Here is a 25,029-nt window from a genome sequence, read left to right as displayed (position 1 = left end):
CATACAGGCCTTCATATCCACTGTGTTTTTAATTGAGAAAATAATGAAGCAATGTATGTCACATTTTAGCCTAATCAGTTATCCTCTAACAAATAAATAGCCTACCTCCACAAATTCATTTTGAGATTAATATTCAAACATTAATGAAAGAAACAACGTGCAGTTGTTTTCTACCATTCCTGACATGCGGCGGAGAAAAGTTTTCTACTGACGAAGAGAAGATAAAAAAAGAAAAAGAAAAAAAAGCGTCTTGCTGCCTGCGTGTTGACTTCCTAGAGTGTTGCTATGGTTACCAACGATGACTTTGTTGAAGTCCCTCCCTTCAGTTTGCCCCAGTCAGTCAGTGCTCAGTCAAATTCCTGCACTCACACCGGTTGACTTGTAAACAGTGAGGTTAACTACAAGCGGATAAGGCTGATACGGAGTACCAACGGAGACAATGAATTCCTCCAACCTGTCTCACTTTTCATTCACCGGTACGTAACGTTAACTTTTGTTCCCATACAGTCCGCTTACTGACGTTACGTTAGTAGCGTTAAAAGTCTGCTCTTTGCTGGTGCTGTTAGCCTAACGGTAATGTTACAGCTATTATCTTACTGGATGTTTCCTAACGTTAATTTAGTTTATGCAAAAAGTTTATTTAGTACAGTGTCAATGAGACTTTTTCTATCACAGGAAGTTGCACAATAAAAGAAAGTGTGGCTACAGGGTAGGAAGTAAATGTTTTTTACCTTGTTACACGTGTTGTTAAATTAGAACCTGTTGTCTGCCCTAACGTAGCTATAGCTGGCTATTGTTTTGCTTATCCCAAGCCTCCCCTCTTTTACTGGCATTGTGTCTAACATTTCGTATTGGGATTTTGTACGACATTTCTGTTGTAACAATTAAGTATTTGACAGTTAACCGTCAAATACACTGTTACTTAACAATGACAGGCAAATTGCAGTTCCTCAAAGACAACGTAGTAGCTGCAGATGATTGTTGGTATACGTGGGAAATGGTCGTGACCTCACTCCAGGAAGATGAAGTGAATTTGACGACTTGAAGTTACTTGTTAAAACCTGAAATGCCTACTCCCAGCGTGTCACACACAATATTTAGGTAATATTAGGTAAAACTTTTGAACAGTATCCCTCGCCAGATTCGTTGTGCTGTGCTAGTCGCACTGTTATTGCAGGCCATATGGCCTGCAATAACATAGCATAGCATAGCCATAATTCTATGAAAACCGAAACACTCATTGAAGTTAGGGATCGTCAGAAAGTGCAGCCATGTAATTAGAAACTGTTAAACAGCATGGACACATTTTTTTTTTCTTTTCTTTTTAAAGATAGGTTCTAGAGACCTTTTTCACGGCAGACATGTTGACATGTCATAGTAGGAAAAGCACAGGTGTATTAAAAACCATTAATGATGGCTGCATTCCACTTAGGAGAGACCCTGGTATTGTACATGCTGACTCACTGAAATATCTTACTGGGACACTTGATGGAATTGAGCCATCGTTAAGGTTATCAATTTCAGCTGTGTTTTTCCTACTATGACAAGTCAAAAATGTCCGCTGTGAAAAAGGTCCAGACACAGGCATTAGAGCAGCTACATCTTTTATTGTAGTTTTTGAATTATTACTTTTAGGAGGAAAAAAACAAAGAGAGAAACAAGCAGCATGCTGCAAAACCTTCCACTGTGTTTCGTTCTCAATCGCATTTGTCACCAAAGACACTTAAAACCAACTTTAATTTAATCTGTGCACATTTTTCGGGGTTTTTTTTTTGGAAATGAATCCTGTAATATAGTCCAGTAAGATATTGCAGCTAGATGTAGCCTACTCAGTAGTTTTGTAAATCTTGTCAAGGCCTATCCTTATTTGTGCCTCTTTTAGACCTGTGCCACATAAATCATAGGTTGACATTTTTGATTGTGGCTTTTTCTTTTTTCTTTTAAATCATACGATTTATTATTTTTTTTGATGATAGTGACTTAGGCAAGAATGACCTTTTTTTAAGTTCAGGGTTTCCCCGAGAAAAGTTTTTTAGCCCGTTGGCAAGTGTCTTTGGGGCCAGTCACAGACTGATGGCAGCATCACTGTAATTCAATTTTATTTATAGTATTGAATCATAACAAGAGTTATCACGAGACACTTTACAGATGGAGTAGGTCTAGACCACACTCTATAGTTTACAAAGCCCCAACAATTCTAGTAATTCCCCCAAGAGCAAGCATTTAGTGCAACAGTGTGACAGTGGCGAGGAAAAACTCCCCTTTTGGAAGAAACCTCTGCAGACCCAGGCTCTTGGTAGGCGGTGTCTGACGGTGCCGGTTGGGGATGTGATTAACAGTGGAAATTAAAGTCACCATAAAGATAATGGAACAGTGACTACAAATGGTAGTCGTAGTAGTTCATGTCATAGCAGGGCACCGCAGGGCGTTACAGGATGTACCGTGGCACAGCAGAGCATACCTGGATGTAGCAGGACGCAGCAGGCGTCAGCAGGACGCAGCAGGGCACAAAAGAGCGTAGCAGGGTGTGGCAGGGAGTGCAGCGGGACCATGGCGACAGCTGCAACCAACATCTTGTTGCTATCCTAATCCAAGGAAATATGCTGGGCGAAAAAAAACAAAACATAAGGACTCTGGGGAGTAAACTTCCCAGAGCTATGTAGAGCCCAATAGCCTTTGTGATCACAGAATCATGGACGGATTTGTGACATTCTGAATTTAAAAAGCTATCAGACAGATTCCATACATTATCTTACGTTATGTGAGTTTTAAAAGCTAACTGGAAATTTGAAAATATGACTGTCTAAGTTTCCAACTGAGTATTAAAAAAAATGTCTTAAAGCAACACTAGAGAACTTTTCCGGCTTTGGTCCCCCTACAGGTTGGAAGCGGAATTGTGTCCATTATGTCTCATTCGATCTACAGATCCGCTACCCGATCTGGCAAACTTTCATAGTGCGGTTATAGCCGGTAGAGAGCCGCAAAGCGAGTGCAGAAGTGCCGTTTACCCTGTTAGGAGTTGATGAACCACTGAAACGATTTTGGAAACATTATTTTAAGTTACAAAAAGTTCTCTAGTGTTGCTTTACAATACATTAAAAAAGAATTCCCAGTGGCTTAGGCCTAGTGGGCCACCAGGCTTGCAATACACTGGGGGAAACACAGAAGTTGATGCAAAAGAAACAAAAGGGGCGTCTTTCGTTGTGGCCACGACTATAGACCACGCAGTAAATGTGTCTCTCTGTAGCCCTGACCACAATGTGTTCTTAATATGTAGCTTTATGAGCATTGTGTGACCTCTGTAGGCAACAGAAACTTGCATCTGTTGAACACACAGAATCTTATTTGCATGTAGAATGTAGTGACTATTTGGGACTATAGGTGCACAATCTTCTGTCAGGATGTTCATATATATATATCTCTATCTATATATCTCTATCTCTCTCTCTATCAGACTGTTCCATGAATGTTTACGCTTCTTTTGTGTTACTTTAAACAGAGTTTTAGTTTCTGGTTTACCTTAATTTGCTTAACTGGTAGTAAGTGCTATTGCGCTGATAGCTAACAGCTGTTCCATATCAAACCCTAAAAGAGATAAGGTAACTGTATGCAAAGCAGTAAGCTCCAGCATTTAAAAGTGAGATCTTAGGAAAACGACATAAAACTTTAAGATTCGGTACAAATTCCCTAAACTTATTGACTGCAATTTAGTGTTTAAACATGTGCCAGATGTGGTCATTGGACAACATGTCTTTCCATTACATAATACTGTTAAGTATCTGTGTAGAAGCATGCATGTTGGCAAAAGCCATCCGAGTGTTTTTCTTGTCTGTCAACACACTTAACCAAGTTTTAACGGAGCCACGAACCTGACAATAGCATGCATTTCTCGTACATCCGAGGAAAAAAACACTACATCACTCCTAACAAAACACCAAGTCACCTTTTACTTCCTTTTCTTATTTCCTCTGTCAGGCGTAAGCTTTGTCTGTTGCTCACTGTGGGCTTGGTGACTTTACTGGTGAGTGGTGATGTATTGTCATGCTTGCAATATCTTGCACAATGTTTAGACTCAAACTTCCAAGCATGACATATTCACAAATGGCAAAATATTTCACAAAGAACATGCCACTCCGTAGAAAATGTTGAATAAAATGTTTACATGCATTTTTGAAGTAAATCACTGAAAACCAAATGTTCGATAAGGTCCAGTGTATATATTCAGTATGCGATGTGGACAGTAAAATCAATTTCAGATTAAGTGTATCAATTAAAAAGGCTTGAGTGAGCTTCTAAGTGAGTGAGTATGAGCTACTAATATAGATTCTATTCGTGCCGGTACTCGATTTAGAAGGAGTATGTGTATTATGTCTCTCACCCTGCATTCTCCTCTGTCCTTCTACCTGCCTACATGCACGTCTAGTTTTTTTACAGTCTGTTTAACTTGTACCAGTCCCACATGTCTATATTTGCGTAGATCAACACACACACACACACACACACACACACACACACACACACACACACACACACACACACACACACACACACACACACACACACACACACACACACACACACACACACACAGAGAGTCTGATGCTCTTGTTCATGAATCGACTGAGCCAACTTATGGTGCACACCAGCCTCCGGAAGGCAGTCTTCCAAACCAGTGCACATAGAAGTACAGTCCCCATGAAACCCACCACTAAGTGAGTTATATCAGTCAATACTTCCAGGCAGACAAGGCCCGTCCTCGTCATACCACAACTTTTCTTTTCAGTTTTGGCTTCGCTTGTCAGATGACATTAGTCTCAGCAAAAGCCACCATCCCTGAAGTAAAGCAGAAGAGCAGCAGTTCTTTTAGGTGTACAGCACGCAGTGGGCCATGTTTAACAAATGCACAACTAAATGCAAATGAAACGGAAAATGTTTGCGAGAGATGGCAGAATGAGCGAGAAAGAACACTATCAAACATAAAGGTTTACATAATGACGCTCGCTGGCTGTTTAATATAACATAATTACAAAGTGAATTGAAAGTCAGCCACACGTGCTAATCAAAGTCTCTTAAGTATGTTCCTTTTCAATGCGTGTGTTGTTATATGATGATGACGACGATATCCTCTTTTGAAGTCTCTTTCTGATTTATCAGATTAAAAAAACACTACCTTTTCTATACTAGACTACACTCGGCACAGTAACATGTTTTTGATGCAGGTCATACATTTATATTAAACAAAAGATCAGTTGGTTATAGAGCATTCTCCTACTGTGCCCCTCATTTGTGGAATAGCGTCCCACTCAGTTGACATTTAAAATTTTAAAATTGAAAACCCACCTCTACTCATTTTATTATAGCCAACCGTAACACACCATCCTTTCTGCGTCCTTCACAAACAAGCCTTTTTCACCCATTGTCTTATGTTGCTGGTTTTGTATGGTTTATTATTACTGCTTTAATGCTGTTCAGTTGTTTTGTTGCTGTCTGTTATTTCTGTGTTCCCTCAATTGTAAAGTGCACTGAGACCATGTCTAATGGTGATTTTACACAATTAATAAATGTGATTTGATTTGACTGACATATATATATATTTTTTTTAACAAATTGTATTGGGCAAGGATCTGTGCTTATTTTTAACAGAAGACTCTCGTGTCTCTCTCGCCTAGGTTTCCTCGACTAATTAAAGAGGCGGTTGCTAAGAGATGACAGTCTGTGACATTGGCGAGAGCCTCTGATGCTCGAGCAGCCTGAAGCTCGACTTCTCCGGGATCTCTTGCCTCCGCACCTCGGTCCGTACTGTACCTGGCTCGTGTGAAGGGCGCGGGGGAAACTCTCTCAAATCAACAGACATCACAAGTACCATGGCAGCTTTTCCTGCTCCCTGTGCCGCCACCATCACCACGGCCACCGCCGTGGCCCGAACTGCGCGGCAAAGGCAAGGAAGCAGCGGCGAGGCGGGCAAGCGCGAGAACTTGGACGTGGGACAAAACACTATCGTGGAGAAAACCCACGAGTTCTTCCAGATGTGTGACATGGAAAACAAGGGCTTCATCACCCGACGTGACATGCAGGTAAGGAAGCTGGTACAAGGGTGTAACGTGGGGGTGAAGACTCACCTTGGTTGCATGAAAGTAATACAAATTAAAGAACTTAAATGATGTCACGGTAGCTTAGATTTCATTGATGGGCTTACTGCTACAGAAAATAATAGAAACACATTGTTACCAACTTGTGGGAACACCTAAATGTCAAAGTATCAGTGCTGTTTGGACCAATTTTCTTTCTTTTTTTAGCATCCACAGTGTACAGAGCATCACATTCACATTTTAGTTATTTTTGTTTTAGAGATAACTCTTTATTCATCACGAATGAGCGTACAACGCAGGGGCGGTCTGTGCACTTATTCATGATGCCGAGCAGGACACCGATGGGACATTACTGAAAGCGGCATAAAAGAGACGGAGACACAGAGAGCCAGGCGGAAGCTTTGTCATGCAACTCCTCCACTCCCATTATTGTGCAGATTCACTCGCCACTCGGATATTCATCCCTGCAGTGGCTAATCCTTTGATGAAGCACTTGTAGGCTCTCGCTCCGAGGAGCATAAATACACAGCGGGGAAGCTTTGATCTGGTGTTTATGATAATGGCTTGGAAATTAGATGGCGAGCAAGGACAGAGGTCCGGTCCTTCTCGCTTCTATTTAATACGAGCGTCTGTAATGAAGAGTAAAATCAGTACTTAAAAGTAGCGCTTGTTACTGTTAGTTATTTGTTTAACACTTTCCATACATTGGTCAAAGGTTGCAGATGATCTAACAAGGCAAATGAGTGGCGCTGCCTACATTTATGTGCACTTTTGACACAGTATTTTCACAGCTTAAAAGTACGCGGGTCACCTCAGTCAACATTTGCAGCAGTGTAAACACGGCATAAAACCCGAGCTGCTTACAGAGGTGTGGCTGTGTTGGCTTTCCTCGTAAACGATCCAGCAATTACTGTCATGGTCAGTCAAGGTTTTTTTGGGAGGTTCTCTCTCTATCATGTCCCTTTTTGGATTAACCCTTTAGTTAAAGGTCCAGTGTAACCTGTTTAGTTGTTCATTATCAAAATCTCTGTTGCCCGTTCACAAACTTTTTCATGAATATTTACCACCACCATCAATTCCAGGTATTCCTATTGGCTTGAAATTTTACATTTGCATTTGCATGAACTGGGGTAGACGCTCCATATTCATGCGCCTTCTTGAAATACGTTAGCCAGTAAGGGACATACAGGACATACTGCTCCGCCTTTTGCGTTTTCGCTGTCACATGATAAACTCACAGGCGCTGCTAATGCTGCTAACGGGTATCGTAGCTTCCCGGCCCCGGCAAGTTTGAAGAAGGAAACATGGAGGACCACACGTATTCAAAATCCAAATCTGGAGTCTTCTTCTTTAGGATATTGAAAAGAGCAAGAGACCAACTTTTTGAAGCGTGAAGGCTACCGTAGCTGTAATACGTACTTTGAACTGCGTGGCGCGAGAGAGTTGATTGCGATATATGATCTCAACGCTAGATGGGAGAAATTCCCACACATTTGACCTTTTTAAGGAGCAGCTGTCCTCCCCTCTCAAATAGTATCTTAGTCTACTTAAAATATTGACAGTCTCACTTGAACCAACCTCTGTTCCTATGGAGTTGCCCAGTGGTCAATGATTGAAGACTGTACTGTAGCTGCACTGGGAAGATTCCAGGTGTTAATGTGTTTTAACTGTATCAGTGTGAAGCACTGTGTTGCTGAAGATGATGCAAGTCCATTGACCATGTTCCGGTTAGAATAAGAATGAGAACGAGGCTAATTGAAATATAAGTTGCGTCCTGTGTCTCGTCTTGGCTAATTTTAGTCTAATTCTGACTGGTAAAAATAACTGCGAAGAACCACCAACTGTTCCGTAGCCACCGCACTAATGACTGTCCTTATATGTCTGAAGAAGCTGTTGTTATAGCTACAGTATTTTTAATGCCCTTGAGGCTTTGTTCTTGCCAATAGCAGCTGTGTTTTGTCTTTCATTTTCTCCTTATATTTTTAATTAATTTATTTTTTTAAATAGAGGCTGAACACTGAGCTCCCTCTCAGTGCGGAGGAGTTGGAAAATGTGTTTGATACCCTTGATTCCGACGGCAACGAATACCTCACCCTCGAAGAGTTCTCCTCCGGCTTTAGTACGTTTTCAGACTGTTTCTTTCCACTTAAAACAATGCTGCTATCATCAGTAGGTGTAGTCTGATGTTTCGATTGTGCACCTGTTTTTTCTAGTTGAGTTTTTATCCGGTCAGAAGATTTCTGTAGAAGAAGGCATGGCGGAGAAGAACCCCCGTAAAAGCCCGACCGAGGTCCTGTACCAGACCCAGTGGGAGGAGAGCCGGGCAAGAGAAGACGAGGATGAGGAGGAGAAACACTTTTGCATGCTCATGGAAAACCTCGGAGCCAACAGTGTCTTTGAGGAGTGAGTACTGCACTGTGTGTTCTTGTTTGGTTCCCACGTCATATCTTTGCTCACTTTTGTTAACGGCTGCTTTGAGTCTACGCTACGTTTTTTTAAGGTGAACTTAGCCTGAGACTACAATCAGCTGTGCAAACTTTGCAAACAAGACCAGTTGGAAGTTTCCACTCTCAAGCAAAGCTGTTCCTGTGCTCCCTCTCTGAGCAATCTGTGCTCTGGCTCTCTGTATCAGAGTGAGATTGCTTCTGCTTGAATATCATAGTCTAGTTTAATGGGTTTTTTTTTTTTTTTTTTAAAACATAGCAATGTAGTGTTTAAACAGTCACACTTAAAAAGCCTTCACTACCGCCTCAGAATTAATCATGAACTTTCTCAATATTTAATGAGCTTTAGTAACTCCTGTTGAGGTCAGTTTAGACGTTGCGTTGTTCGATTAAAAGAGACTGGCTAATGACAGGATCTTATGAAATGCATGACTAGACTCACCTTTAGCAAACAACTCTAACTCAATAAAAGTCCACAGTGGTGGAGGTGGATGCCAGATTTACCCATCCTATTGGCTTCCGCCTACCTGGTTGGCTCGAGTTGACATTTAAGATCAGATCAGTTTGTGCAGCACTAACTGATTTTGACGTTGGCCAGAGTTTAAGGATACGTATTTGAAACTGTTGAAGAGTCTTCCGGGGAATTGTTTAACTTCCCTCAACTTCTCATAGCTTACAGGCACATGCCATTGTTGTCTGATTACATAGGTATAACATTTCTGTCATCACTCTGGTTTGATTGTCTCACTACTGATATGAATGCACATTTCAGTACCTATATCATTGTTTATATTCGGTGTTTCAATCTTGCTGTCTCGTCAGTGCGTTAGCTGCAGAGCCTGGATCACACAAAAGCATTCAAACAACCACTTATGGAATAAGTTCAGAATTTTTTTTTTTTTTGCAGCAATAGTACATGGATTTTTCAAGGCAAAGAACATCATGTCCTTTATAAAAAAGAAGAAAAAAAACCCCCACAATGATCTGGTACCTGAGTTGCTGCCTCTATGCATGTTTATGTGTTGCTGTGCTAGAATTTCCACCCCCATGTCCTTGACATTTTTTTCCCTCCTATTTATCTTCTAAAAAAAGAATAGTGCAGTTCTTGTGAAACCTCACGACAAAGACTGCAAATGTCATTTTAAGAAATTGACAGTGCTTTCTTCATTCTGTCCAGTGCTGCTGAGGTGCGCAGTTTATGGGCCCAGGTGCGGCGAGATGAGCCTCACCTTTTATCCAATTTTGAGGACTTCCTGGCCAGAGTGACTTCCCAGATCATAGAGGCCAACCAGGAGAAGAGGGCGATGGAGAGCGCTCTCGAAAGGTCAGCGGCGGGTGGGGGTAGACTTTTTTCATACCATACTTTGAGTTAAAATTGTGTTCTGGGTGGCTGTTTCACACACACTGTGTGAGGTACACACCGTACATGGCACATCATCGCATCTGAATTTGATCCATACAGGAAAGCAGCAACACACGATGATGAGATCCAGCGCCTTTATGTGGAAATGGAGCAGCAAATAAAAACTGAAAAAGACAGGATTGTGCTGCAGGTACAAACCTATTAGTGATACAGTCAAACAAGTGTATTTTCTTTTGTTGCGAAATCGATCACATACTGTACATCTTCTTCTTCCTCCTCATCACCTTGCACTTTGTCTTCCTGCCTTTCCTCTTCTATCGCCGCACTAAAGGACTACGCGCGCTTTCTGTCTCGCAGTCAAGACCTGGAGCTGCAGCTGTCCACTAAGGAGAAAGAGCTGGATCAGCTCTTTCAGAAGCAGAGAAGGGTGAGTGAAAGTGCGGGAAAGTGCACTGCAGTAGCCACTGTCTCTGAGAAACCCTTCATACACGCACTTTGTCACTTCAGTTATCCCATAGGGAAATTCAGCTGTCTGAGCAGCAACACATGGGAGACACCTTAAACAAAAATGACAGAGGAACAGAATGCTGTAAAGGAGCTAATAAAGTTATTTAGTGCCACTCTACCATAAACGCACACATTCAGCTATCATCACACAACACAGTTATAGGTCTCTGTGCCCCAAACATACATTTGTTTTCACATGTTCAAACACGCAAGAGATATTGTACAATTTGTCGAGTACATAATGTTCATGAGAATGTGAAGTGTTTAGTGATACGGAGTTTTGCTAAGTGGATGACTTAGTTTATTCCCCAGACTACAGTATGACTGTGCCTGTTAGGTAGTGCAGTCTCATGTAAAGAACAGAAAGGTACAGGTTGTCAGAACCTCCTTTTATTACACAGCTCTGTTGAGTACTCATTCTACGGTCTGTTATTTCTGAACACTGTTATTTCTGAATAACAGACCGTTGCTAGGAGCAGTTCAGATCATAGACTCTGGAGGACCATTTTTTTTTTCAAATCAAAATTCTGTGTCAAATTATTAATCTTATGGGTTAAAATAATCAATTCTCCAATTAAAATCGATAGATTAATAAAATCCCCAAATTGATCTTTCAATATATGCCTTGTCACCATGGATGTATAACATAACAGCCGGGAGTTTGACCACTATATTTTTGCCATACAATTTTGCTTGCTTCTGCAATTTACAGCATAAGTTCTCTTAGAATAACTTTAATATCCAAGCTAAATTTTGTATTTTAACTGAAATCTGTTAATATACATATAAATATATACCAGGCTTCACTACCTATCAAGGACAAAAGGCTTCCTTTTTTATTAGGGGAAGATAAAAACACGGCATGGCTAGCAGCTAAATAGGTCTTCTCCTGCCACAATATAAGACATAATAAGTATTAAGAGAGAGAGAGAGCGAGAGAGAGACCTGATGTCCGTTACCTTCCGCTTTCTTTGTGTTGTAATTTTAAACTCTGGTGGATTTATGAGGACTATGGTTAACTGCTCCTCAGATCTCTGCAGGGTAAATCCAGACAGCTAGCTAGACTATCTGTCCAATCTGAGTTTTCTGTTGCACGACTAAAACAACTTTTGAACGTACTAGAGCTGGGCAATATATCAATATTATATAGATATCGTCATATGAGACTAGATAGAGACTTAGATTTTGGATATCGTGATATTGTAATATGGTAAGTGTTGTCTTTTCCTGGTTTTAAAGGCTGCATTACAGTAAAGTGATGTCATTTTCTGAACTTACCAGACTGTTGTAACTGTTCTATTATTTGCCTTTACCCACTTAGTCATTATATCCACATTACTGATGATTATTTATCAAAAATCTCATTGTGTAAATATGTTGTGAAAGCACCAATAGTCAACACTACAATATCATTGCGGTATCGATATCGAGGTATTTGGTCAAAAATATCATGATATTTGATTTTCTCCATATCGCCCAGCCCTAGAACGTACACGTTCCACCAAAACAAGTTCCTTCCCGAGGCTATTTTGCGGCTACTCCGTGCGGACGATTGTGATTGGTTTAAAGAAATGCCAATAAGGCAGAGCACGTTTTTCTCCCATCCCGGAATGCTGTGTGGACTAGCCAGACCCTCCTCCGCAGCGCTGTGGAGGAAGGTCTGGCAAAACAAGACTACCGTACATTTAATAGCCATGCATGTTTGGAGCTAAAGACTAGATTGTGTAAATGTGCACCACTAGGAGTCGCTAAAGTCAGACATTTTTATCTTCCTAAATGTAGTGTTAGAGATTGTTTGTTTGTTTGTTTGTTTGTTTGTTTGTAGTTATGTTGATGTGATCAGAGAGGGACACGTGGTTCAGTAACGTTTAATGAAAGGTCAGTACTGCCTCAATAAATGGACCAATCCTTGTGGGAAGCAACCCGACACACATTTGATCTAAACCAGTGATCTTCAACGGGGGGTCTACAAACCCTGGGGGGTCCTCAGTCATTGCACGGGGGCAGCAAATTATTGTTTAATACTTTTTTGAACGCCCCCAAAAAAAAAAGTAAATGTCTAAATAAATATTAACATGAATACATATTGTTAGCAAAGATAAATTGGCCTATTCCTCAAAAACAACAACCTCAATAACATTGATGATACAGTTACTGGCCTGTAAGGTAGCCACTATGGTAGCCATCAGTTGAGCTTATGGATTCCCTGTGTTTGACATTAAAACATGATGATATATGAACATGTAAATAATTATTGTTTTAATAGCTTAGTATTGTAGGGCCCCAAATAAGGGGGTGTGTAGGCTTTAGGCCACCCTACATGTTATTTTAGGCCCAGTTTATTATGCAACTTATTTGTATACAATATACTGTATGTAGGGGGGTCCCTGCTCATCTCTCTTTCAGGTTAGGGGTCCTTGGCCTAAAAAACATTGGAAGACCCCTGATCTGAACCTAGGAAATCCCAAAGTATCTTTACGAGTTTCTTTTTTTTTTTTGGACTCCAGTTGGAGCATCAGTGCCAGGAGCTTCAAAGTGAACAACACGTGGCCAAGGTGGAGAACGTGAAGCTGAAGCACACGAATGAGGAGTTGGCGCGGGAGCTGGACCACACCAGCCAGGAGCTGGCCTTGGCCCAGGACCAGCTGAGTCTGCTGCAGGAGCAGGCCACACAGCTTCACGAGGAGAAGGAGATGTGAGTGGTAGCTCTTCTTACTCTATGCAATCACATTGTTTTTGCTACAGACAAATGGAGAGGCAGTAAAACACGCCGACGTGATGTAGACTTCAATTTAGTCTGTCAATGAACACATATTTGTAAGCCTGTACTAACCAGCCTGTATACCAACCGACTTTCACAAATTTGGATCTCTATGCTTTCATCAAACAGAATCAGAATCAGTTTTTATTGGCGAAGTATACTTGCATACACAAGGAATTTGACTTTGATAGTTGTTAACTCTCCATACATTCCACAAATAGATGCTGACAGACATAGCAATAATGGCAGTCGAGTTGCTTTGACCCACAATTATTTTCGTGTATCTTGATTATTAAGCTGATTCCACTAATGTTTATTCTTATATACTGCGCATCTACATTCTATTAAATCTATTTAAATTAAATGAATTCTATTTAAATCCTAAATTTCCTTCGCAATTACAAAATTGTCTGTCATAAAGTCTTATGTTTCAAATGCTGTGATACTGTATCTTATAGAAAGTAAACAACAAAAGACACGGTGTCTGTGCCATATACACTCACTCTAGTCAAACTCATTTTGCCTTTCTTTGCGCTGGGTCATATTTTTTTTTTTTTTAATAAAAGTGTAACCACAGCGCATACTGTGTATGTTTGGTCATAAAGTATTTGTAATAAAGGATGCATTGTTGTCCAACACAGTGAAATATACAGACTGACCGAGGGACTGCAGCGAGAGCGAGCCAGCCTCCTCAAACAACTGGACCTTCTGAGGTATGGATCTAGAGGAGCAGCTGTTCTGGCCCCACCCTAGACAAAAATTTGACCTAATGATTTGAAATCATTTATTTATTAATTTGTCAATTTACAAAACAAACGAGGCTAGGCGTTCAAACTAATAATGGCTTCAGCCAGGTACACAATATTAAAACTTGTGTAAAATTTCAATCTTATGAATAGACTTCAGGTTCTCACGTTCTCTTTATTTCTTTGTTGTATCCAGGGAAATGAACAAACACTTACGAGATGAAAAGGACATATGCAATCAGGTATGCACTGTTTATTATAGCGGGATTAATGCACTATTGTTTAAATGTCCGTGTCCCCTCTTCATATGTCTTCTTATAAAAGATTAGAGAAATAGAAAACGGGATGTAAGTGACAACCAGAAGCCCGGAATTGCCGCCCCAAAAGTTAGATGGAACACTGAATCTCATGCTGCAATATGAATAAAAAAATCTTCCTTTCTGCAGAATCCAAAGAATTCTAAGACAACAGCACATTTGAAGCAGAGGCCTTTGGTCAATGTTGTGAAACGCGCCAACCCAAATGTCTTCAGAAGGTAAACCATCACCAAGTGACCCATTCACACGTCATTAGACTTTGCCACAGTTTGTGCAGTAGATGTTCTGTTCCTGTGTTGGATCTGTGTTGTTTCCATTAGCACTGTAGTGTGGGCTATAATGGTACTTTGTATCACCAGTGAGGATGAGGAGGAGCTGACCCCCAGCTCTGTGAGACACAACCTAGCCAATGGCTCAGGCCAGCCCTTTAGCCTGGCGGAAACCAGAGGGCACCTCCAGAGGATCATCTCCATTGAGGAGGACCACCTCCCACACTTGCTCCAGAACGACTGCCAGTCCCAAAGCCCACTGCAGGAGTGTAGTGAAGGAGAGGATTCCTCCGACAATGAGGAGGATATAGACTTGGTGATGAGCGATATTTGCCTGTGTGCGTCTTCTGCCCAGCAGCAGAAGTCGAAGGGAGATGTGGAGAAAAGGGAAACCCCCACATCTCCGAGGGTTCAGCCTGTTGGCAAGGAGACCAGCATACATGTAAGCACATCCAGTTATATACTGTATCTAAAGAAAGCCTGACAAAGACTAACCTTTTAACTATGTGATCAGCATTTAAAGGTCCCATGACATAGTGCTCTTTGGATGCTTTTATATAGACCTTAGTGGTCCCCTAATACTGTATCTGAAGTCTTTTTCCCAAAATTCAGCCTTGGTGCAGAATTACAGCCACTAGAGCCAGTCCCACAATGAGCTTTCCTTAGTATGTGCCATTTCTGTGTCTGGAGCTATTGAGGAGGAGAGGGGGTGGGGGGGAGGGGGCTTGTTTGAAAGCCATGATGTCTCTCTCTCATGGGTGGACCAAATTCTCTGGGTGGGCAAAGCAGAGAAAGGGGAGGTAATCTTGCTCCTTATGACCTCATAAGGAGAAGATTCCAGATCGGGCCATCTGAGCTTTCATTTTCTCAAAGGCAGAGCAGGATACCCAGGGCTCGGTTTACACCTATCGCCATTTCTAGCCACTGGGGGACAATAGGCAGGCTGGGGGCATATTAATGTTAAAAAATCTCATAAAGAGAAATAGTCACGCAATGGGACCTTTTTAAGGAATACAGAGTCTATATCGACAACGATTCATTTAGGGGATTGCCAGATGTCCGTTCCCTTCTGCTTTCGAAACTCTGGATTTATGAGGACTATGGTTAACTGCTCCCCAGATCTCTGCAGGGTAAATCCAGACAGCTAGCTAGACTGTCTGTCCAATCTGAGTTTTCTGTCGCACGACTAAAACAACTTTGGAACGTACACGTTCCACCAAAACAAGTTCCTTCCTGAGGCTATTTTCCAGAGGCAGCGTTATTGCGTCGGGAGTTTAGCGCCGCCCATGACAATTGTGATTGGTTTAAAGAAATGCCAATAAACCAGAGCACGTTTTTCCTCCCACCCCGGAATGCTGTGTGGACTAGCCAGACCCTCCTCCGCATGGCTGTGGAGGAAGGTCTGACCACGCCCAGATTATCCATAAGGGCACTTGGTCCAGTCCCCAGGGGCACCAACCATTCACAACCAGTGGGGGGGGCCCCACAGGACACAAGTTTTAACAATATTTTCTGTAAATTGTTATATTATTGAAATTGTTGAAAGACCATACATTACTCGTTTATGAACACTAATTTCACAATAATAATAAATAATAAATAAATCAATATAACATGACCACTATCATTCCCCTCCTCAATCTGTCAGAGTTGAGTTGGTCCACAAGTATTTGCAAAATGTATCATTTGGGGGATGGGGGGTTTAACGATAATCAAAAGTGGCCAGTTTAATATCTGTTTAATTATCTCTAATATATTATCATAATGATGAATGTAAAATTTTAAATGTTAGAAAAAAATGATAGTCTCACTTAGGGTTGGGTATCGTTTTTTTTTTTTTCGATTCCGGTGCTAAATCGATACTTTTAAAACGGTGCCGGTGCCTGAACCGGTACTTTTCAATAAAGTAAAAAAAAAAAAAGAAGAAGAAGAAAAAAATAGGGTAGTAAACAACAGTCAGTACTTGTTTATTGCTAAGGCCATGGTCAAAATTAAAGATTTAATAATAATGTAATAACTATAACAATAACAATAACTTATTTCACCAGTAAATTGCTGTTGAACCCCAGATGGGAAAAGGGTATTTTACAAATACTGTGAATGCACCACGAGGCTACCTGTTTTAAGTGAATGCACCGTCTTTGTTGTTTAATTCCGACAACGGCAGCTGCGAGTGAACGCACCGTCTGTGTTGTTTAATTCCGACCATATAAACATACTGGGCTAGATTTACTAACACTAGCGCAGTTTGCGCTGCGTCCGTTTATGCGAGTTCGGTAATAGCGCACGCTATGCTTCCACAGTCTTCAAAGTAGCCACCCTTTGCTTTTTTTGATAACTCTGCAAACCCTTGGTGTTCTCTCAATGAGCTTCATGAGGTAGTCACCTGAAATGGTTTTCACTTCACAGGTGTGCCTTGTCAGGGTTAATTAGTGGAATTTTTTCCCTTATTAATAAAAAAGCAAAGGGTGGCTACTTTGAAGAATCTAAAATATAAGACATGTTTTCAGTTATTTCACACTTTTTTGTTAAGTACATAATTCCATATGTGTTCATTCATAGTTTTGATGCCTTCAGTGAGAATCTACAATGTAAATAGTCATGAAAATAAAAAGGAAACTCATTTGAATGAGAAGGTGTGTCCGAACTTTTGGCCTGTACTGTATGTAGTTGGATAAGTTAATTAATATTTGAGAAATCCCCTTGATTATGTCTGATATTTTGGGCAGGGGGAAAGCCTTTTGAGGTATAGTGCCCAGGGGCACCACATTGTCTTAATACGGGCCTGGGTCTGACAATGCGAGACTAAGGAATACATGAATGCAATTACTGTAAGGATTTAGGAAGGAGACGTTTGTTCAATTTATCAGTTACGTGGGATCATTATACGAGTCAGCCACTTAACTAATTGTTTACAGCGAGATCCCATAATTATCCTTTTAATATTTTTTTATATACTGTAACATATCTTGTTTCTTCAGGAGGAAGGTGGTCCGTCGCCGCCAGACCGCTTCTTCAAGATCGTCCTGGTGGGGAACTCCAGCGTAGGAAAGACCTCCCTCCTTAAGCGATTTTGTGACGACAGCTTCCATTCTGGCACTTCTGCCACTGTGGGTACGTACAGTGTAGTGCAAACACACCCTTGTTAGTTCCTTTGGGCAAAGGCAACAAAATGCACCCAGCCCTGTTTGTGGTTGACCTGTACGTGTTTGCTTGGACTGGATAAAAATGTTAAGTACAGCAGTGTCAGCAAAGAAAGGCCAGGTTAACAGACTGTATATAGACAGATTTGGTTTTGCCTATGTAGAATATATGTATTTGAATGGTTTAAGAGTAACACAGTGGCTGTTGTATTGATCAATAAAATGGCTTTTTCTCAAATAAATAAAGTCCAATTTTACTATTCATGATCAATCAGTTTCTTCCATTCTGAGCATTTTTTTTTTCTCCCTAATATAAACATCACGTGTAAATGTGCTACCTTTCAGGTCAGTGTATAGATTTGCATATCAGTACGTATGTATACAGTCATTTGTTCTGTGCTGTTGGAACAGTATACAGTTAACAATAATAATCAAATGTGCTGACTAACATTTTCTTGTGTGTGTGTGTGTTTATGTGCAGGTATAGATTACAGTGTAAAGACAATAGCTGTGGACAACAGCCAGGTGGCACTGCAGTTGTGGGATACAGCAGGACAGGAGAGGTGAGGCAACACTGGGGGAAAAGACCTCATCACATTGGAAACGTTCAGTGTTCGAACTATACCGTGGCCTTCGGGGGAGCCCACTTTTTTTTCCACGGGGGGGTCGTGCGCTTGTGACTTACAATGACTAATTACAAAGATACATAACGGCTACAAGTGTATGCACTACAGGATTTACCCTATCATACTTTATCGACAGGAGAAGATAGGTCAAACCGCAAACAGCCAGCCACAAATAGTCTATAAACAAAGCAAAGCGTCTTTGAGATTTCACATGAACAACAGTTAAAGTTACTCAGGCTACCGAAGAATACCATCATTCCTCCGTTCAATTAGACCGTAGCGACGCACCCCTTCTATCCTTAACAAACAGCCATGTATGTATATGGGCTCTTCCAGTCTCTCCATTGTTGGCTGTTCCAATTTAACGGGAGAGAGAGGAGCGAGAGGGGTTAGGATCATCTTCAGCCAGAGAGGACATTATTTCTTCAGCTTCTTCTTGCGTTGTCACCCCGGTGGGTGGCGTGCCAACAGGGCTTGCAGCAGGTGAATCGGTCGTGCTATTAACGTCATCGCTACACAATTTCTTAGTAAAACCAAAATTAATTAAACTGCCTTGTTTTCTTTTTGCCATGGCTATATGATGCTAACTGCAGAATGGATTTCAAGGACTTTGCGCGCCGAATAATGGCCTCCAACGTTTATATTTTTTCTACGAATCTTTGAGTTAATATGTACTAAACATGAGTTGAATTTGCACCGCAACGCCGCCACACCTTGATGCTCATGACAAGAATGGCATGTATTTTTATTTTTATTGAAGTGAATTAGGTTTAAATCGCCGTCATGCATGAATGAATGATATTTTTGCAGTTTTACACATAATAATCCACGATGATCACATTACACAAAACTGAAACTGCACGTCAAAATGACACAATTGTCAGTATTTTTAGAGACCCCCCAAAATTTCACAAATCACGTTTTCAGGGGTTTCTATAAAGTACTGCAACAATACTTCAGCTTCAGCTGTGGCACTTTGATAAGGTTACTGTGTACCACTGCTTTCTTTCAGAGTGCATTTGAATTCTAAGAAGTCCCATTGAATCAATAGTTTCCTTTTGAAAGTTGAAATACATGTTTGAACGTTATGCACCTCAGCAAGTTCTCTTTTTAGCAACTTGTGAAAATGCAGGGTTAGCCAGGGATTTTTGAGCCAGTACTAGTTAAAACACACACATCACTTCCTCCTTTCGTCTACTTCCCCTTCTCCTCCTGCAGATATCGGAGCATCACCAAGCAATTCTTTCGCAAGGCTGACGGCGTGGCCGTGATGTATGACATCACAGCCGAGCAGAGCTTCACTGCTGTCAGACAGTGGCTGACAAGTGTAAAGGTGAGACCGTAACAGTCACCCTACATTCTTCACAGAAAATACCACCGAACAAATGTTTGGGTTTTACTCATTTTACTATGTTTTGGGTGTTGCTCTAATTCGGATTCCCTACAGCAGTTGGGGTAAATGTTGAATACATATTTCACAGTGTAATGATGTAGAAGCTATAGGACAAATAAAAGTCAGTTGCTGAATTTGTTTTTCAGCGACGCTTCTATACACCACTGGCTGGTTTCCCCACTGGGGAGCCAATAGCAACCGGGAAGCTGGTGGTCTTTGAACTGCAAAGGACTCTTTGAAGATCGGTTTCTTTGAGTCTGTATGATTTTTGATTTTCCTTCTTTGACAGGAGGGAGCCGGCGAGGACATCCCGGTCATGCTCTTGGGAAACAAAACGGACAAGGAGATGGAGAGACAAGTTCAGAAAGAAGTGGGCGAAAGACTAGCCAAGGTCTGTTTGTCTGTTATATCCGCTAGGCTTAAGGCTCCTAACGGACACATCAGTGCCTAGCCCGTCAGACCACAAGGTTTTTTTTTTTTTTTTTTTATAAAGGGAAGAAACTAATTACTGAATAGAGTTGTATGTAGAAGCATCTCCAGTATGACTATGATTTTTTTATTTTTTATTTAATTTTTTCATTATCCTCTTTCTTATTTGTTTTTATTCCTCTAGTCCAGTGGTTCTCAACCTTTTTGGGACCAGCCCCCCATCCATTATCCAGGTCCCTTACCGCCCCCCCATCAAATAAGATGTAGGCAAATTGCCCTGAATATTAATGATTAATATTAATGATAAATTAATTATTATTGTTTTTAGGCCTATTATTGGTACTATTGTTATCAAAAATCCTCAAAAATCATATCATTGAATGTAAAAAATGGTCAACAGCTATGTTCATAGACTTTTTAAGATAAATTATGTTAACGTTTAATATGGACGACAAGACCGCTTCATAACGCGGTAGTACGGAGTTTATATAAGATGATACTCTGACGTCCCGTTCCCATGAAGGCAGCACGGAGCTGCACCACGCAATGCTGCCCAAAGAAACGCTAAAGAGAAGAAGAGTTACGATCCACCGTCTCGTCCAGTCGCAGTGGCGTAAACTGGCAGGTTTTAATGTTGCAGACCGCCGTTTTTCGAAGTAGTTTAAAGTGTAAACTCGTATTGTTGTGAAACTTTTGGTGTAAACTCGCCTTAAAGGTGCACTATGCATTCCTGCATGACGTCCCTTCTGTTGACGCTCCAAGTAAATTCAAAACAAAACGGAGCAAGCTCGCCCCTTCCCTCATGTTTCTGTAACTGTCACGACTGACTGACTCTCACTAACCCCCAGCCATCTCGTCGGTGATTGGCTGGAACGTGTTTGTTGTATTTTGGTGCCTATCCTGTGCCCCTAGTGTTTTGTTTTTGACGTTTACGACCCCTGTGTTGTCTCTCGAGACCGGGCTTTCTCACCGTGTATTCGGGGGGCAGGCAGCTAGCAGATCGAGGAGAGATGCCTATGATTTGAGAAAAAAATGAAATTGCGCACCTTTTAAAACAAATGCCCTCCAAAGGCACCTCAACCCTTTCCACAATATTGCTTCAATATTGCTTGTTAACTATTTTTTCAAGCCTTCCCCATTGTTTCTTTCCTAAACCCAACCGTTTATTGTTTTCCTAAGCGTGTGACGTTGGTCACCGTCGTGTTTTGTCGGGTTTTTTTCTCGTGTTTTTGTCTTTTTTTTTTGTGTGTTACTAAAGCCTTTCCCAATGTTCTTTTCCTAAACCCAACCTTTTTTTTTTTTTTTTTAGCTGGTGTGACGTTCTCGCGATAGTACAGCACGTTCTCACGATAACACTCAACATAGTGTGTGTGTGTGTGTGTGTGTGTGTGTGTGTGTGTGTGTGTGTGTGTGTGTGTGTGATTACATCCGCTGTATACAGCGTAGACATACACGTGGATAGCTCAAAATGCATACAGATAACACGCCATTTGGCTTTAGGAAAGTGGCGTGTATGTTTACGCAAAGTCATGATGGCATGTTGCTAAGTCTCTGGTGTGTAATGTAGTTTCTATGGTGACTGGAAAGGACCATGTAAAGCTTAATGTTACAAGAGAAAAGTGTTTTGCTTTTGCAGCTGTTTGTAGCGATTTGACTTGAACCCTGATCAAAAGGTGTCTGCCTCTTTTTCAGGACTGCCAAATGATTTTCTATGAGTGCAGCGCATGCTCCGGACACAACGTGGTGGAGTCCATGATTCATTTAGCCAGGTGAGCAGAAGTAAAGGCCTCAGCGTGCGAGTTCATGCGACAGGGAAACACAGTAACGTCGCTTTCACACCTATAGTCCGGTAGACTCGGCGCAATTCGGGAGGAAAGTCACAACATCGCAGCATTTTTTTCATTAGGTTCGGTTAATGCTCAAACTGCACTTTATCAAACTAAAATATTGTAAACAAATGTCACACTGTCGAAAGGGTCGCTTGTTTATTGGACAGAATATCCAGAGTGAAACTCGCCTTCACTTCCTGGTCTCAGAAATAATGGAGCAACACCAAAATTATAACGTCTTGGGGTTTCTGTTTGTTTTTTTTTCTTTTGTTTTTTTTTTTCTTTAGTGTTTCTAATATTTGAAATGAAGGCGAATAATGTGAGCAGCTGACCATACGGCCAGTGAAGGAGATGATGATGATGTGTTGTCACGCAGACGACCAGCGGTGTGTGTGGTCATAATAGCCGGTGGATCTGAAAGTTATCATCCCTCAAATCATATAGAAGTCTGTAAAATTGTGTGCAAGGTTGAAGTTTTAGGTCCACTTCCTATATTTTGGTCGGATCGTGTTCTCACCTGAAGTGTACCGAGCTTTAAGTGCACTTGGAAGCGAACCGAGGCCCCCCCTTTTAAGCAGCCCAGAGTTCAGTTGTTTGGTCCGCGCCAGAGTCGGAATGAGCTTTCACAGCACCCCAAACGAAGCCAACTCTCCGGAACGGTCCGGTTAAAACCGCTTAAGTGTAAAAGCAACCTAAGACTAAAGATGTATCCACCTATCTGCTTGAACGGTTTCAAAATGGGATAATTACTTCACTGAAATAAGGCACATCCTAGCGATATTTAATTTACAAACACGTGCTGCAATGTGTTTCACTTCATCTCTCTTACTGCTTGACATTATGGTTCTACTCTCAGGGATCGCTCCATGCTGTGACAATACAGCAAAACGGCATTTAATACACATCAACATGACAAATGCGCAGTGAAACTAATCCCCCAGCATGAAATAAAGCCCCTACAGGGTTCATACAGACCTGATACAGACCGAGCGGAACTGAAGCATGGATGCAGACCGTAGTAGTAACGGCTGCAAAGGACGTGCACGTTTTCCGAGCGACTGGGAGCATCAGATTAAGCTCAGCGTTGGTTGATGCAGAACACGGAAGTCATACGCCCGCTGATTGAATTATCGTTCCCATCAGACACCAATCACAGCCCAGTGCTTCCAGAGAAATGCAGAGTTGTTGTTGCGGGCAAAAATTCTTGATTCTGCGGCACGTTTTCTTAAAAATTGCGATGGAATATGCGGGATGTTTATGCGATGAAAAAAAAATAAAAAATTCCTATGTCAGAGTCCTATTGTTTTTCCATTTCCATATTTCTATTTATTATTGCTGGCTTGTTTTCTGTTGGATCCTACATTTTTATCATGGGAAGCACTTTGTGACTTTGTCTGTAAAAGGTGCTATATCAAATAAACTTATTATTATTATTATTATTATTATTATTATTATTATTATTCTGACGATTACTATTATTTAGGGCTGGGCAACGATTAAATTTTAATCGCATGATTTCCCTGATTAATCGCATTGTTATACGCAAAATCCAATAATGAATTCAAAAGTAGTGTATAGCACAATTTTATTTTAAATGTTCTGCCATATGCACGAAAGTGCCATAACATTTGTTCTGCAAACACTTAACATCAGCATTGTGTTTATACAGTAGCAGTTAAATAAAATATTTAGTGTAAATCTCAACTTAAACAATGTAATCAAAGCAAATACAAAATTAAAGCTTATTATTGCCACTGCAATAAGCTTTTTGTTTATCCGCCAATTCTTTTCTTTTCAGGTTCCTGTAAGCGTGGCAGCAGTCAGCAACAGACTTTTACAAAATAAAAGAAATAATAAAAACTGCGTTAATGCGCGATAAAATAATTGTCACCGTTAATTAATGAGTTAATGCAATAACTAACAATTAACTTGCCCAGCATTATTATCATTATTATTATTATTATTATTATTATTATTATTATTATTATTATTATTATTATTATTATTATACGTTTTCTGCATGGTGCTCCCTGATTCAGCTTAGCATGCTGCTTGGCTGGTCCAGGGAGCATTATCAAGAGCAGAGCCATCAGCGCCAAGCATTAACTGCGTTTCCATTTGTTGCAATCAATGGTTCAATCTGTGACGAGCTTGTTCCTGACTGAACCAGAACTGGTTCATTTGTTCATGTCTCATTATGTCCCTTTCTAGAATTCTGAAAGAGCAGGAGGACAGAGAGAAGGAGAAGACGGTGCAGTTGTTCAGCAGCCCCTCGGAGAAGAAGAGATCCTGCTGCTAACAGTTGGGACACCGCTCACACACACACAGCGTAGCACTACCCTTCACTAAGATACACCGTGTGACAGTGTGACCACATGTACCACTAAGGATACATTATTCTGAATGTCAGCACAACTGTTTCTCACACGGTCTTCCTCTTCGTGGCACTCTGGGTAAACCCAACACCTGGATGGATGGACTGTACGTGATTGCACTATTATAAACTGTCTTCTCTACGTTTACCCAAGTAGTTTGAAAATAACCTCAAATTGTGGAGATATAGTGAAATAATAATAATATGAAGGAGAGTGTAAGAAAAGTTTGAGGAATAATAGATACAACTGAACAAATGTAAGTTGAACTAAGTCCCTTCTGAGTCAAACTAAACCGTTTTCATGTTTTAAATGTACGCTGTTCCTCAAAGTCTTGACCGTGACTCCTTAAATATTTATTTAACTTCCAAATACCCTTTATATGTCACATGTGGGCTTTAACTCTATATATTAATATATTCATTCAGTGTTATGAGTTTTTTATTTATTTTTTTTTTTTTTAGCCGTTCCTGCTTCCTCACCTTGTTGGTACGCGTACATGACGTGGACGCAATAACAACCGGCTGTAAAATGCGTTCAGTTGGCGTTGCGACTGGGATGTTTGGATTGAACGATTAGATTAGTTACGTGGCGTTGCAGTGTATTGCACCGGTGTCTTTAGTTTCTTCACCTTGTGGATGAACTAAAAGCAAAAGTACTGCCACGCAGCACAGCACAGAAGTCATGTGCTTCTGTGTTTGTCTGCTGAATAAAGAAAAAATGATCATGTAGTTTGTTGCA

The 25,029-nt window shown here is 40.9% G+C and overlaps 1 protein-coding gene across 2 annotated transcripts; it reads left to right on the top strand.

The window, feature by feature from the left end:
* The first annotated feature begins 331 nt into the window (after nt 1-331).
* cracr2aa (calcium release activated channel regulator 2Aa) lies at nt 332-24,525 on the top strand. 2 transcript variants are annotated; one of them, XM_039809674.1, is made up of 18 exons: nt 332-476; nt 5,670-6,074; nt 8,097-8,208; nt 8,303-8,492; nt 9,711-9,857; nt 9,996-10,086; nt 10,228-10,323; nt 12,911-13,098; nt 13,806-13,877; nt 14,107-14,152; nt 14,357-14,445; nt 14,587-14,938; nt 17,478-17,610; nt 18,121-18,202; nt 19,484-19,598; nt 19,948-20,049; nt 21,780-21,856; nt 24,128-24,525. In XM_039809674.1, exons 2-18 carry the CDS (start codon nt 5,865-5,867, stop codon nt 24,213-24,215), a joined length of 2,190 nt encoding a protein of 729 aa, XP_039665608.1. In that variant the 5' UTR covers nt 332-476; nt 5,670-5,864; the 3' UTR covers nt 24,216-24,525. The 2 variants fall into 2 exon arrangements, with proteins under 2 accessions (XP_039665608.1, XP_039665609.1); XM_039809675.1 differs by lacking the exon at nt 332-476 and adding an exon at nt 502-573.
* Nucleotides 24,526-25,029: the final 504 nt, after the last annotated feature.

This window comes from Perca fluviatilis, chromosome 8 (genome assembly GCF_010015445.1).
Source record: "Perca fluviatilis chromosome 8, GENO_Pfluv_1.0, whole genome shotgun sequence".
Lineage (NCBI taxonomy): Eukaryota > Metazoa > Chordata > Actinopteri > Perciformes > Percidae > Perca > Perca fluviatilis.
The sequence above is the reverse complement of the archived record's forward strand: the minus strand, read 5'-3'. Positions and strand labels throughout refer to the sequence as shown.

Bases quoted from the DNA above. Each gene is read 5' to 3' on its own strand.
- cracr2aa (XM_039809674.1), top strand. From the start codon at position 5,865: ATGGCAGCTTTTCCTGCTCCCTGTGCCGCCACCATCACCACGGCCACC. The intron at 8,493-9,710 runs GTGAGTACTGCA...CATTCTGTCCAG, and splicing joins GCCAACAGTGTCTTTGAGGA to TGCTGCTGAGGTGCGCAGTT. The intron at 14,446-14,586 runs GTAAACCATCAC...TTGTATCACCAG, and splicing joins AACCCAAATGTCTTCAGAAG to TGAGGATGAGGAGGAGCTGA.